The 16,145-nt window shown below is 42.9% G+C and overlaps 1 protein-coding gene across 1 annotated transcript in view; it reads right to left on the minus strand.

Annotated features, from left to right (window-relative positions):
• The window catches only part of RBM28 (RNA binding motif protein 28), a 43,835-nt gene extending 29,328 nt beyond the window's left edge, over nt 1-14,507 (minus strand). The window contains exons 1-6 of the mRNA XM_077472654.1: nt 14,308-14,507; nt 12,946-13,104; nt 6,373-6,464; nt 4,440-4,515; nt 2,582-2,674; nt 1,771-1,842 (exon numbers count right to left, since the gene is read on the minus strand). Coding sequence (XP_077328780.1) covers nt 1,771-1,842; nt 2,582-2,674; nt 4,440-4,515; nt 6,373-6,464; nt 12,946-13,104; nt 14,308-14,425 — 610 coding nt within the window. The 5' untranslated portion in view covers nt 14,426-14,507. The remainder of the gene's footprint in view (nt 1-1,770; nt 1,843-2,581; nt 2,675-4,439; nt 4,516-6,372; nt 6,465-12,945; nt 13,105-14,307) is intronic.
• Between the last annotated feature and the right edge of the window lie 1,638 nt (nt 14,508-16,145).

Below are 16,145 nucleotides of genomic sequence, written 5' to 3' on the forward strand. Positions count from 1 at the left end.
TCCCTGTGTGTGTATCCATCCGTGTGTGTGTGTGTGTGTGTGTGTGTGTGTGTGTGTGTGTGTGTGTGTGTGTGTGTGTGTGTGTGTGTGTGTGTGTGTGTGTGTGTGTCCAGCCTACCTGTGTCCCGAGCCTTTGTCCCGAGCCTCCGTCCCGTGCCTTGCCTCCTTGCCGCCGTGCCTTGCCGCCGTGCCTTGCCTGCGTCCCGTCCCGTCCCGTGCCGTGCCTTGCCTTGCCTCCGTCCCGTGCCCTCTTCGTCGGCGCCTCGGCGGCCATTGTAAAATTCAAAAGCTGCGCCGCCGCCTTCGCCTGTGATAGGCGGAACACTGAATTTCCCAGCAGCCTGTGTTCCGCCTATCACGTACATCGTATCATCCTCGTCCGTAGTACGAGGATGATACGATGTCCGTGATAGGCGGAACACAGGCTGCTGGGAAATTCAGTGTTCCGCCTATCACAGGCGAAGGCGGAGCCGGAGGCGCGGCTTTTGAATTATAGAATGGCCGCTGTCTGTCTGCTCGACACGCTGATCGAGCGGGCAGACAGCGATGACTCGAGTATAAGCCGAGGGGGGCACTTTCAGCCTCAAAAAAGAGGCTGAAAATCTCGGCTTATACTCGAGTATATACGGTACTTTCTTTCCATTGATTGCTTTGAAGTTCTGAGACCCTTCAAGCATCTGCTTCTTGCCTGTACAAGATGTTTGCTATATCAAATCTAAAGTGGTTGTAAAGTTCAACTTTTTAAATTAAAATCAAGGAGGTTTTTTCGTAGCTGCTCTGTGCAATGGTATTGCCCAAAGCTGCCCTTTCCTCCTCTTCAGGGGTAACCCCACCATCGCTTTCCACTCCTCCAATTCTGTATGTTCCCCCATAGCAAGCCTAGTGCCATGGGGGCACAAATGCAGACTTGCTTCAAGCTGGGCTGTGTATGTTCATGGTCACACATAGCATAGCGCTGGATCGATACAGGACTCAGATGGGTGTTGGGGGAAGAGCAGCTAGTGAAAGTTATTTTTTTTATTTTTATTTTTTTACTACCTTAAACATTCTTCCCCCCCCCCTCCTTAAAAATAATGTGTCATACTTAGCTGCTCTGTGCAATAGCCCGATCCCTATCGTTTGGGGTCCCATGCCAGCGCTCCTGGTGGCTCCTCTTTGGAGAGTGCCACCATACTGCTTCCTATAGGGGCACTCGGATGGAGTCTCTCCCATGCAGCCTTGTCTGCATCCATTGACACGGACTGGGCAGCTCAGCTGCCCTCCACTCCCCTGGCACAGACTATGAACGTCAGCAGCGGGAGCCCTGCTGCTATCTGTGCAGTGAGACAGGACAGAGCCGGAAGAGCCGCTGCTCTCATTCACAATCTCTGGATCAGGCAAGTATGGGGGGAGTGAGGTGGTATACATGCAACACAGAAGTTCTTTTTTTTTTTTTTAACCTTAACGCATAGAGTGCATTAAGGAAAGGGGATAAATATAAAAAAAAAAAAAAAAAAAAAAGGGGGGGGGGGCAGTTTTACAACTACTTTAACCCTTTCATGACTAAGCCTATTTCTGACATTTTGCATTTACAAGATAAAATCCCTGCTTTTTTGCTAGAAACAGGGGCACAGAGAGCAATTAAAAAAAAAAAAAAAACACATACACACACACACACACACACACACACACGTTTAACCTTAGTACCACTTTACATTTAAAAAAAAACAAACAAAAAAAAAAAAAAACAAACGCACACTTCATTTTAAGTAAACCATTAAAACAACTTACCACTGGCAGTTGCTCCCTGGGTAGCTGTATATTTATCCTTAGCTACAGCCCAATCAACAGCAACCGTACGGTCTGCAAAACAGAAGTGCTCAGAAAAAGCAGGCTAAGATTCTAAAATATAATCCATAAAAATGTCAACATTTTCAAACACATACATTTCTGGAAATTAGTAAAATAAAAAAAAAAAAAAGTTTTTTTTTTTATTTATTTTTTTACACATACAATAAAAATGCGAATACTTTTATTAGAAATGAACAGAAGACAAACCAAATAACACCCAATGCCAAAAAACCTGTAACACATATCAGGACACCATCTTGTCTAAGGATGTCTACTAATCAAAATAAAATGTAAAATAAATCGCCTTTTAAAAGGAAGAGGAGGTTACAGTAAATTCAAGTAGGACTAAAAATGAACAAATTCTATTGAATATATTTCTTAAAAGAATGTGATTTACACATAATTTATCCGTCTAGGTACGATTATGAGAAGCCTTTTTCTCCCCAGGTTGCTCACTTAATGTCCGCTGTTAAGATGTAATAAGCCAACAGCAAGATCTACAGGGTGGGACGCAGACCATGTGACTGGGGGGCACACCTGGGGGAGGGGGTTAATTCTATGGAGACCTGAGATGTCTGATCCACAAAATGACAGATTTTAAGGTTTACCATAGACATAGGTAGAGTTTAAAAGTGCTTCTAAAAAATAAGTGCATTTAGAATGGTCACAGCTCTTGGAAGATTTTCCTATTAGTCTTACAATTAAAGTTTAGGATATCACCACATATTCTAATATTTATTTATAACCCTACCTTTTATACTCTTCATGTTCGTGCCTTTTAGTGCTTTGCTGGCTTCCAGCATGTTCTTAAACTGCACAAATGCAAAGCCTCGCATTTTCCCATCTGAAGAAGAAAGTTTCATTATACAGGTTATAAAAATGAATGAATACTGGAGACCATTCAGATGCACAATGCAGACAATACACAGTATTCACATCAGTAGTTTGCATTAAAAAAAAAAAAAAAAAAGGGATTTGAATCTGCTTCTTTTCTACCCCATGTTCAATTTATTGATCTAAAAGATGCACAAGTGCTGTAAAAACCTGTCAAGGCAGATCTTCACCGATTGGTAGAATTCATTTTTCAGAGGTACTATAAAATGCTGTCTGAATGGCACTACATAGAGATGAAGCTCTTGTTCCTTTACTTTTTGTCATTGCCCCCTACCTTTAACCTCCTGAAGCCACCAGACATTTGTGCTAAAATCCCATAGGAAACGCTGAAGAGCCTGGCACTGACAGAGCAAGTGTGACAAAAAAAATTCTCACATTGCCGCATTATGGGTGAACAAGGTCTTAGACATAGAAAAAGACTGAGTAGTCCGAGTCTGCCCATTCTCCCCCATTAACATTATTGTTGGAGTATAGATCTGGGTTTGTCCCAAGTATGTTTGAAGCCATATACTGTTGACTGTCTCGCTACCTCTACTGGTAGTTTAGTCCAAGCATCAACTACCCTTTCAGTAAAATAACGCTTTCAAAAATTAGTTTTGAACTTCCCTCCAGTTAGTTTGAGGTCATGTCCCGTGTTCTTAATTTTGGTTTCATATTGAAAAAAAACTGCCCTACTGAACCTTATGCACCCCCCTCAATGTATTTAAAAGGTTTCAATTGTGTCTCCCCTTTCCCCTCTTATCTCCAGACTGTACATATTAAAGGTGCTAATATTGATAGGTTTTATCCCCAAACCTTTTACCATTTTTGTTACCCGTCTCTGGACTTGTTCTATTTTATCAATATCTTTCGGTGAGGTCTCCAGAACTGAACACCATATTCTAAATTAGGTCTCACTAAAGATCTATATAGAGGAATCAGAACCTCCTTCCTCCTGCTGGTGATCCCTCGAGTGAGGCATCCTAGAATTCTATTCATGTTCCCACTGACTAGTCACACTTTTTGCTCATTTTACAATCATTGGAAACAAGTACCCCCAAATCTTTTTCTTCTGTAGTGCTAGCCAACACTGTATCCCCAATGTTGCACCCTCACAGGGGATGCTTTTTCCCTGGATGCATTATTTCACATTGAACTACAGTCTTCACTGCTTTGACCAGTCTTCCAGCAATGCCAAAGCCATGCAAATGTGAAGTGAGCAGCGAATAATGTTCATGGTTTATGTTCAGGGCTGCTGAACCTCAGAGATGTCAAATTGGGATGAACAGCTGTGTCCATGCAGCTGCTGCATTCCCGTGTATGGGCTGCCTGCACACAGCACTTTGTGATTCCAATGGCTTAAAAACGCAGGCGCATTCATGTAATTTGAGTATAAGCGCTTGTGTGAATGAGGCCTTAAAATAAGTTCCATATTTATTTATTTTTTTCTAGGGATAGCAGTTCAAGGCAGTCTGCCAGCAGGTTTTTCTAAAACCCCTTAAAAAAGTAACTTGGACTATAGTCTTGGTTGCTATAGTTGAAAATAAAAAATACCTCAAAACAAGTAGCTAGAGAGGCGAGTGATTTTTTTTTATTTTTTTTTGCTTGTTAAGAAAATGTAAATGGTTTAAAAGGTCCATAGTGTGGGTACAGGTTCACTTCAAATACATGTGTGGATAGACAGATCTAGAAACAAAATTACTCCTTTGACCATCAGAAATGGAGAGGAAACAAACCTGGCTTTTTTGGGATGTTCACCTCCAGCACAGTTCCAAATGCAGAAAAATGTTTCTTGAGATCATCTTCAGAACACTGTTGAGTAAAAAGGCAAGGTTAGCAAGCATGGCCATTAGCCTATACTCCTAAATGGGTCAGATAAATACATTGTTAGGGTGGATTCACACTATGTATTTGTAAAAAAAAAAAAAGATAAAAAAAAAAACGCATAACACCACGTGTGCTATGCAATTTTGCTTCTTGTATAATCTAAAATAACTGGCTGATCCTGCCCTCCCCACTGTAAACTGACCACATTTATCATGGTTTCTGAGTCTCAGATACCGTGGTCAGTTTATGTGCATCAGTCATCCGCTGTCCTCCCCCACCCTGCCCGTCAGCGCCACTCTGCTCCCCGCCCCTTCCTGCTGCTATAAGAACTGTTATATTCAAACAAACAATCTGCTCTGTTATGTGCTCCACTGTATGTGCTTTATAAAAAATATTCAGATTTCTACCCAATTTCAGATTGCCTCTCAATGCTCACATGACTGCCCTTCTGGATGGCATCTGTTGGAGTGCTCTGCCCCACTCGCTGTAGTTCTCAGACTGGGAGAGGAGAGCGGCGAGTAGGCACGTGAGCGTCGCTCTGAAATGAGGTAGAAATCTTTTTTTTCTTCTTTTTTTTTTTTTTATAAAGCACATACAGTGAGGCACAGAATGTTAAAAGAGGGGATTGTATGATTGTGACAAAGTGGCTTTACAACAACTTTAAGTGAAACTAAAGCCTTGAATACTCTTCTCCAGTGCTGCAAGGTTCACAAGTTTCCTTGACAAATTCTTCTCCCTGACAGTTTCCACATTTGGGGTCTTTGGTCATCTTGAAATGCTCTCCCTATTGTTAATGTATTTTATGTGCAGAGCAAGACTCCATCTTGGCATGGAGTTGTAGGTGTGCCAAGAACGCATAATAAGTTGCACGTGAACAGGGAAGTGTACATTCTAAAGCACCCCGTCCAACCTGGAGCCCAAACACAAAAAATTGTTAGCCCTAAGTCTTGTAAAAAAACTTAGATTTTTTTTTACATTTTTGTTTTGTAAAAACGCATTTTTTTGCACCACATGCAACCAAATAAAAATGTGATAGTGTCTCTTTACTGGACTTTTCTATGTTTTATCTTCCCCAAAATAAAAATTGAATAAATATTATTATTATTATTATTATTATTATTATTAGCTACTCTTCACAAACCATGCCTTATTCAGGTCATCAGTTTTCAACAGCACCTATATTTGTGGGCAACTATTTAAGGATGAAGCACACGAAAGGCAAAATTAGAACCAAAATATCTGAGCACCTTGACAATTCATAGGGAATTGCTACTACATCCAGCTAACCAGGTATTGATGTGTTAGTTTATCAAATATCGCACTCATTTTATGTTCCTCTCTTTTACTTTTATAACTAAAAATATTACAAATAAAAATAAAAGTTTATAACTCAGATAGGTATATTATTTATATCAGTGATTGTTACATTGTGATCTGTCTGACTTTCTGCTCTCCCTATTGTTAATGTATTTTATGTGCAGAGCAAGACAATACTTCTTCCAACATGGACCAGGAAGGTCAAAAGGTTTGACAACCCTGTTCTAAGGCATTTTGAGAGGGGGATATCTAGGCCTTTATTCGTAAGCATGTTCTTTTTACTGCAGAAGAGACGCATTATGTCTCTTCTGCTATAAAAATACTACCGGGAGATGGAGAGAGAAATTTTTTTATGCTGATGCATAGAAAGAATTCACAAGCTTTCTTGAAGCAGTTTGTACAATCTGCTGTATAACAATCATTTTACTCTCATTGAATACAGTACACAATTACTACAAGCAATGCTCATCACACTGGCTAGTATTCTAAGATCTCTATTAGAAACACCAAACTTTAATACTGAACCTTAAAACTCAAGTTTCGGATAATGAGTCTTGCTTTTTTGTGTTGTCCTTTGCCATCTTTAGGCTTCTTTTCTACGGGGGTGTTGGCAGTCTCTGAAACACAAAGTAACAAAAAAATGGGCATCTTTTTGTCAATACAGTACATAGCTACCCCTGGGAGAGAACCTACCTTTGGTTATCTCTCGATGTGGCTTCTCTTTTTACCTCAATCCCCCATGAAGTTGGACTTCAAGCAGTAGAGCACTTTCTATATCAAGACTCTTATCAATACAAAACAGGCTCCATTCATTAGCGATGCAACACAATTTTTTCTTATTCATAATTCATTTTAAGTTTTACGCCAAGTTCTATCGTCAGATCCAGTGCACAGCTATGGGAGGTAATTTTGCCCCTAGCTATGGGTTTATGGGAGAACTGCATCTGGAAAGAAAACCCCTTTGCCAAGAATATATATAGTCTATAGACGATATATTGAGGAAAGTCATCATATGGGACGGCTCAAGATCGCTTGAGAAATCCTTTGTTTCACACCAACTTCAAATCAAAAATTTGAAGAAAAAGGATACCACCACCCGCCCCCCCAAGTTGGTAGAGGAGGCCTTTGAAATGTTACCTCAATGGTCAAAATACAAATTCCACTCAAATTAAGCCCAGAACTGATGCCACTCAGGTTCACAATGTAATATACTCAACATAAGATAATGGAAAACTTCTTTCAAAAATACTGGAGCACACTTCAAAAAACACCTCCACCCACAATCCTCCATCACAAAACCCAAGATTTCTTACAGACAGACAATCTCTCAGTATCAAAAGCAAAACTGCTCCAAGCAAACTGATAAGTTCAAAACCGCCTACTCAAACAACTGATGCATCCCTTTGATGGGCAGCAACGTCAGTGTCGCAAGTACAATTGTCTGATCTGTCCAGCACAGTCAGAAAGAATTTAGCAAAGGCAAAAACTTACATTTTCAACAATTGTTCTATGGAATTCATCATATACTGCCTTTTCTGCCCTTATAATGTACTATATGTATGTAGAACTATCAGAACAAGGTTTGGCAAACAGATGGTCAGTAGAAGGAGGGAATCGACCAACAGTGTCAACATTTTCTAGAATTCCACCAACAATCCTCGGGCCTTCGAGTTTGGATCCTAGAGACCATCCCCAAAAGCCTCTCAAAATCAGAACGATTCTGTCGCCTTTGTGCAAGAGAAATGTATTGGACCAACACTTTGGGTACCAGGATACCAGGAGGCCTTAACGAGGACCTGGAAGTCCACTCTGTTCTATAATCCACCTTCTTTGCATGAAGTTAAGTAGAATCCAGAAATTCACACATCCACAGATAACACAGATAATCCAAACATCCCCACATTTCATACTCTATAGCAGGGGCCTCAAACTGGAGGCCCTCCAGCTGTTGTGAAACTACAAGTCCCATCATGCCTCTGCCTTTGGGAGTCGTGCTTGTAACTGTCAGCCTTGCAATGCCTCATGGGACTTGTAGTTTCGCAACAGCTGGAGAGCCGCCAGTTTGTGACCCCTGCTCTAGGAGGTACCAACTCTACTTGCAAGCTATTCACACTAATGATTTACTAACTTTTACGTACATACTCTCACTCACATTTTTTGTAAATAATTCATTATAGCTTTTCATGTGGCAGCACTGAAGTTCAACATGGCGCCTCATGGCAAAGAGCTCTCAGAGGACCTTGCTAAAGTGTATACACACACACACACACACACACACACACACACACACACACACCCCTCCCCCCCTTGGCTTTTGTACCTATTTTGTTAAATTACAACATGTGCATATGTATTCAACCCCTTTGTTATGAAGCAAATAAAAAGCTCTGGTGCAACCAATTACCTTCAGAAGTCATAATTAGTGAAATGATGTCTACCTGTGTGCAATCTAAGTGTTACATGATGTCATTATATATACACACACACACACACACACACACACACACACACACACACACACACACCTTTTTGAAAGGCCCCAGAGGCTGCAACACCTCAGCAAGGAGGCACCACTAACTGAACACTGCCATGAAGACCAAGGAACTCTCCAAACAAAAAAGTGACAATGCTGTTGAGAAGTATAAGTCAGGGTTAGGTTCTAATATATATAGGTTGGGTCCTGAATGGGTGCCGTGTAGCACCTATATTCGGGTTGTGGTCCCTTTAAGGGAATCCTGGTAGGCCTCAGGGGGTCCCCCAAAAATGGGTGACAAATTCCGGGGATAGTTTTAGGAGAAGACTGACTCGTGGTCCTCTATATTAAGAGAGACAATGGGGACCCAGAATTTGGGAGGCTCTGAAGTGACATTTGGGTGGGAAAGAGCCTCCCACCCTGACCACAGGGATTCGGCACACAGGGGGTTAACGGCCTCCAAGAAGACAGCCCATAAGACAGGAAATAGTAGAGAGGTGGTGGTGAGGAGAAGGAGATGAACACCTGTCTGAGGAGCTATCTGGGTGTGGTGTGTTGCTGTCTTGCTGTTTTGGAGGCTGCAAAAGATCTCTGTAAGGACTCTAAAAACTTTTGGGTGAAGACCTGACTACAGAACTGTAGGTGCTTTATTTTCTTATTATTTGTGCTGAAGATAAGCGGACTTTAATTTACGTTTTTTGTATGCTGAAGAAAAGCCTTATTTTTGATTTAATTATAAATAAAAAGTATTTTGGTTTCACCTTATACTGGTTTATGCACTTGGTCCCGCGGAGCTAGTATCCACAAACTTTAGTAAATTATATATATATATACACACAAATATTTGATGATCCCTAGGAGCACTGTCAAATCTATCATAACCAAATGGAAAGAACATAGCACAACAGCAAACCTGCCAAGAGACGGGGCCGCATACCAAAACTCACGGACCGGGCAAGGAGGGCATTAATCAGAGAAGCAGCACAGAGACCCAAGGTAACCCTGGAGGAGCTGCAGAGTTCCACAACAGAGATTGGAGTATCTGTACATAGGACAACAATAAGCCGTGCGCTCCATAGAGTTGGGCTTTATGGCAGAGTGGCCAGAAGAAAGCCATTACTTTATGCAAAAAAAACAAAATGGCACGTTTTTAGTTTGCGAAAAGGCATGTGGGAGACTCCCAAAATGTATGGAGGAAAGTGCATTGGTCCAATGAGACTACAATTGAACTTTTTGGCCATCAAAGAAATCGCCGTCTGGCGCAAACCCAACACATCACATAAAGAACACCATGCCCAGTGAAACATGGTGGTGGCAGCATCATTCTGTGGGGATGTTTTTCAGCAGTCGGGACTGGGAAACAGGTCAGTTGAGGGAAAGATGGATGGTGCTAAATACATGGATATTCTTGAGCAAAACCTGTACCGCTCTGTGTGTGCTTTGAGGCTAGAACAGAGGTTCACCTTCCAGCAGGACAATGACCCCAAACACACTGCTAAAGCAACACTTGAGTGGTTTAAAGGGAAACTGTAAAATGTGTTGGAATGGCCAAGACAAAGCCCAGACCTCAATCCAATAGAAAATGTGGTCATACTTAAAGACTGCTGTTCACAAGCGCAAACCATCCAACTTGAACAGGTTGGAGCAGTTTTTCAAGGAGGAATGGGCAAAAATTCCAGTGGCAAGCTTATAGAGACTTATCCAAAGCAACTTGGAGCTGTGATAGCTGCAAAAGGTGGTTCTACAAAGTATTGACTTGGGGGGGGGGGGGGGGGGGGGGGTGAATAGTTATGCACAAAGAAAAAAAAAAACAATAAAAAACAAACAAACACACATCTTCAAAGTTGTGGGCACATTCTATGAATGAAATGATGTAAATCCTCAAACAAACCATGTTGATTCCAGGTCATGAGGCAACAAAAACACAAAAAATGCCAAGGGGGGGGTGAATACTTTTGCAAGGCACTGTATATAGAAAACCCACAGATCATAATCAATTGTTACATTTTTCTAGCTTTCATCCACCAGGGGTGTTCAAATATATTCCCTGTAGTCAATTTAAACGTGTAGCTAGGATTACTAAAGTCTCACACCTGTGAAAGTAGATGAAATGGAAGCCAGACTGCGACAATGTTGATACCCTAAAGAAATGTTTCATCAAGAATGTGTGAATTTACAGTGTAATAAAATCAGAACCACAAGTCATAGTATGCCATTCACAATTTCATCCATTCTCCAACAAGATAAATAGTGTTATTAAAAAAGACTGGTCTATTCTCAATTGTAATTATCCTACCGTCCCTGAATTTTACAACCCCCCCATATCGTCGAGGAATAACCGTAGATGATAGGATTAGTCAAATCAGATCACTATAGTATATAGAGGTCGACCGATATATCGGCCGATATTTGCCGTTTTTTAATTAATCGGCATCGGCTGATTGTGCTGATAAAAAGCCGATTTAGAACTACAGTGGGACTTTGAAATGACTTCTGTAATAGATATACCACTACAATTAGGGACTACTTCACCTGTCAGCCCTCTTATGTTATATACATTATTAAATGTCCATGTGGGCTTGTCTATGTAGGAGAGACAACACAAAGTCAAAGAAAGCTTTGCAAGACACAAATACTCCATTACCCTGTTTCCCTGAAAATAAGACCTAGCGTGATTGTCGGTGATGGCTGCAATATAAGCCCTTCCCCCAAGACAAGAATATGAAGGACTAAAAAAAAATAAAAAAATAAAATAAAATAAATGTATTTTGAATTTAGGTTGCATCATTTTTTCATTGTTATTTACCATTTTCTTATTCTTCCAACTGATTACATCTTTGTGATGGCAGGGATTCAATACACCTGTTTAGAGTCATTCCAGTTTTTTTGACTTGATTAATATACAATAAGGAATTTTGTATACTTAATTATGAATTGATTCCAGATTGCTTAATGATTCAATTATGATAAGGGTATTATCCTGTATACCAAGCAGATGATAGAGATGGCTATTTTTCCCCAAAAACAATAAGCATGGGTCTTATATTAATTTAGCAACCAAAAACACAGTAGGGCTTATTTTCAGGGTAGGGCTTGCCATCTTCTCTCCCTCTTCCTCCCTGCATGCCAGGAATCCCCAGTGTAAAAGTGCTTGTAAAATGCTGGAATCCTCTCTATTACAGGATTGTGCAATGTGGAGGGTGTGTGTTTCTGTAAGAGGATATATTATAAAAAAAAAAAAAAAAAAAAAAAAAAAAAGTAGCCTTATAGATCCACTCGGCGCTTCCATGACCCGCCTGACCTGTCTTCCACCACTCTGAGCACTGCAGAGGGAGGAGGGCTGGGATCCCCCACTGACACCCGGGGACAAGGAGAGCAGCAGTGCGATTGCAGAGGGAGAGGGACCAAGATACCCCACTGACACCCAGGAGACAAGGAGAGCAGCGGAGCTGAGCACCTGTAGAGGGAGGGGGCCCGAGATCCCCCACTAATAGCCAGGAGAAGAGATCAGCTGAGCGCCGCTGTACCGATGGTATGCGATACAGTTGTATTGCAGAGGCACATACCTTTTGAATTGTGTACTACTGTAGCACAGTGAATTCTACCGGTTTCCAACCACTTTCAACTAGGGCTTAAATTGCAGCACATCCCGAAAATCTAGGTAGGTCTTTTTTTCGGGGAAACATGATAGATATATAGAGATAGATACACACAATTAGAACCTTTAGTTTTTATAAATTCATTCTTTATTTTATTTACTAGAATTGCGTCAACTATTGTTTTCTTGTTATTATGCACATAAGGGCCGGTTCACACTGCAGGCGATGCGAGGCGACACCGACTTGCCTCGCCGCGACCTGCCGCGACCTCAGCGGCAACTTGCAGATGACTTCTGTATAGAAGTCAATGCAAGTCGCCCCCAGGTCGCCCAGAAGTAGTACAGGAACCTTTTTTCTGAGTCGGAGCGACTCGAGTCGCTCCTCTCAGAACGGTTCCATTGTACAGAACGGGGGCGACTTGCGAGAGCGCGGCGAGGCGAGTCGTGTCGCCTCGCCCGCAGTGTGAACCGGCTCTAAGATAATAGCTTTGTCCTTCAATGCTCTTGCATTGTAGCCTTGGGCTCAGTGTTGAGATCTCATAGAAGCAGCCCGCACAGCACACTGGGAATTGTAGTTTTCTCGCCCCCAATATGACCAATAAAAACACTGCCCATACCATCATGGAAAAAATTACAGCCTGATGAAGGAGCACGCATGCTCCCAATGTGTGCCTGATGGCCCCGTATCCTATGCCCAGTGACGTCAGAGCTGACGAGGAGATGACTACCGGGTCCACTCAGAGCCTTGGAAACCCTGGAGTGAACGAGTCACCAGCAACAGCCCACATCGCCAGCTATCTGGTTAAGAACTACACAGCAAGGCCACCTTTTGTGATAGGTCTGTCGCCACCCCCCTCCTTTATGATTTGCCATTTTTACCTTTTCAATTAATCATGTGCCCATTTTCAACTTACTGCATTAAGATGAGCACTGCTGTGTCTCCTTGCCACAGTACATAGCGAAAAAGACACAATGCAGATATTTACATTTTCCTTTTGTTTTTCCAATTACAAGTAGCCAGGCATACCTTTGATTTTTGATTTCTTATCCTTTTCCGTAAGCTTTTTCTTTGCCACCAAGATCTCAATTTTTTTCCCATCATACTGCTTGATTTCTTTCATTGCTCGCTGGGCATCCTCCAACAGGGAAAATGTGACATAACCAAAGCCACGACATTTCTCTGTACCTGAAAGCAAAAATTGAGTACATGGTTTCAAACCTTGATTTTATTGACTATATAGAACAGTTTGTGTTTGGGGGGTTGAGGGTGAGCAGGAAGGAGGACAGGAGCGGCAGGGGCGAACACAGGGGCCGGAGGAGGAGCAAACAAGAAACGGCTGGGAGTGATCGGTGCAGTGAGAGGGACAGCTGTGAACACCGATCTCCCTGTATAGCTTTTTTAGCCGACACGCCGCAGGAGGGAGAGGAGAAGCAGTTGTCATCTAAAAATCGATACAAAGGAGATTGGAGATCACAGCTATTCCCCACCTCACAGATAATTCGGGACGCGTTTGCGGGTGCCACCGCAGAAATGCGGGAGAGTCCTGCACCTTACGGGAGAATTTGGATGTCTGAATAGGTGAAAGAAAAGGAATATTTAAATTAAAATATTTATATACAACTAGCAAATCAGTAGCTACAGCTAGCAAGGTCTTTGCTCAATAAAAACATGGAAGAGAGGTTCTTGCATGCTGCATTTTTAGCCTACACAGAACTGTAGTGAAATGAAGTAAAACCGCACTGCAGAAATGTATCCTGGCCGGATCCCGGAAACGCACAGCACAAGCGCGCATCCCGGAAACGCACAGCACAAGCGCGCATCCCGGACGGATCAATAAAAACATGGAAGAGAGGTTCTTGCATGCTGCATTTTTTTTAGCCTGCACAGAACTGTAGTGAAACAAAATAAAACCGCACTGCAGAAATGTATCCCGGTAGGATCTTGGAAACGCACAGCACAAATGCGCATCCCAGACGGATCTCCAAAATGCACAGCACAAGCGCGCATCCAGGAGGGATCTGGAGGATGTTTTTGTGGTGCTAAAGAAAGCAGTGGTGGTCTACAGAGATCATGTATTATCCACAGGGCTGACATCTTCTCGCTACTGTAGATGGCTGACAATCTATAAATCAGTGGGGGGGCTGGGGTTCTCCAAAGTCCAGATCAGAGGACTCCCAATTCTTACCAGATGGGAACCACAACTTTTCTATCATTATTGCACTCACATATTAATTTATGACAGTTATTCTGGGGGTATCACTTCTCTGTAATAATCACAGTAATAAGAGTTCAGTTCAGTGTGTGCTTCCCCCAGTGAGAAGAGGGAGAGCGCTCCCAGCACAGCTCCCCCATACAACGCTATCACAGGCGGCCCAGAGCTCACATTACCTCTCTGTCTGACCGCGAAGCACTGTCTGACGGGCCCAGTATCACTGAAGAGCTCTTCCAGCTTCTCGGAGCTAGCATCTTCCGGGAGACCCCGAATAAATAAGGTGAGACCGGCCATATCACACTTTCCGATAACACTTCACTCTAGCACGCTGCCACTGGGCGCCGCCATCTTGCTCTACCCGGAAGTCGTCTCGCTAAACATTTCCGGGTTGTACTTGTGACGTCTGATTCAAAATCAGTAATATAAAATAATATGGGCTGGTAGTTTCTATCTAATAAGTAGATATAATAGTGTATTTGGAAAAATATTTCTGCGCTAGGTGATATAAATGTTATTAATCAAGTGTAATTGACAGCTGCACAAAACAATATTATAAAAATAGGAAAAAGGTGTGGTGTCTTCACAAAAAATAAGTGCATTTCACAATGAAACATATGTAGCGCTAACCCCCGAATGAGCTGCTGGTTTTATTCTGGCTTACCGTTACCTCTTCTGCTTGCCTCTTCATCTTAGGGGGGTCCCGTGGAAAGCAGCCCAAATGATAGATCAGACACGTGGTCCTTTTTGAAGATTTATTTAGGGATAACACCAAAGAAAGACACGAGACCCAGTCCTTCAATAGAGGGTTAGAAGATAAAGGGGAGTTCAGGCATCTAGTAATTGCAGGTTAGAAGTATTAAGTCAGATCCAGAGGACAAACAGCTCCACAGACTGGATGCAACAGTCACATAGTTGCCAACATTGTAAAAAAAAAAAATTCGGGACACTTTTTTGGCAGTAGGCGGAGTCGTGGTATAATTAGGGGGTGGGGCATGCATTTATAGGTGTGGCATGGGAAAAGGTAAAAATGCGGCGGGGGGAGAGGGAAAGGAGGGACAGCAGCCCCCCGATCCTACACCACAATAGCAATATGTGTTTTCCAGAGATTGACAATCAGCAGATAAATATACTCCAAATACCTGGTGTTGGCGCTTCAATCATCCCGGCGCCATGATTGTTATGGTGTCAGGATGATTGAAGCGCATTATTTCTATTATTACATTGTAATATGAAATGAAATCATTCAACTCACCATAATGCAGAATCAGTGGGACCCCTGAGCGTGTCACTAGCCACGTTGCCTGCCACCAGATGCCATCAGGTGTCCCAAGCGGAGTCTGTCCTTACATCAGGTGCCCCATCAGAGGTACCTTCCTCACATCTGTGTCCATCAGCGGAGCCCCTCCTTACATCTGGTGCCCCTCTGACATCCACAGACCGGCCCCCTCCACATCCACAGACCTGCCCCCACATCCTCCACAGACCTGCCCCCACATCTCCAGACTGGCCCCCGACACACCACTGGCCCCCGACACACCACTGGCCCCCGACATCCACAGACTGGCCCCCACCATCCACAGACTGGCCCTCGACATACCACTGGCCCCCACATTCACAGACTGGCCCCCAACATACCACTGGCCCCCACATACATTCACAGACTGGCCCCCGACATCCACATACCATGACTGGCCCCCGCCCCGACATCCACATTAACAGACTGGCCGCGCGGAGACATTTAACTGTGGCGCCGCCCACCGCACTTTACACTGACACAAACACTTTCTTAAAAACGGCGGCCGGCGGAGACATTGTCGGCCGGCGGCAAAAAAAATCGGGAAATTCAATTCAAACCGAATTTCCCGGGACAAAATTAATTCGGGACAAATGTCCTAATCCCGGGAACGTCCCGGAAAATTCGGGACAGTTGGCAACTATGCAGTCAATGGATAGGCCCCTCTCACTTGACCTAGCAGCCGATTAAATGCTCAACAAAGTCTCTGCCACAGACTTG

The sequence above is a fragment of the Lithobates pipiens genome, unplaced genomic scaffold (assembly GCF_037356315.1).
Source record: "Lithobates pipiens isolate NorthernLeopardFrog02 unplaced genomic scaffold, aLitPip1_a1.2 Scaffold_8, whole genome shotgun sequence".
NCBI classification, from domain to species: domain Eukaryota; kingdom Metazoa; phylum Chordata; class Amphibia; order Anura; family Ranidae; genus Lithobates; species Lithobates pipiens.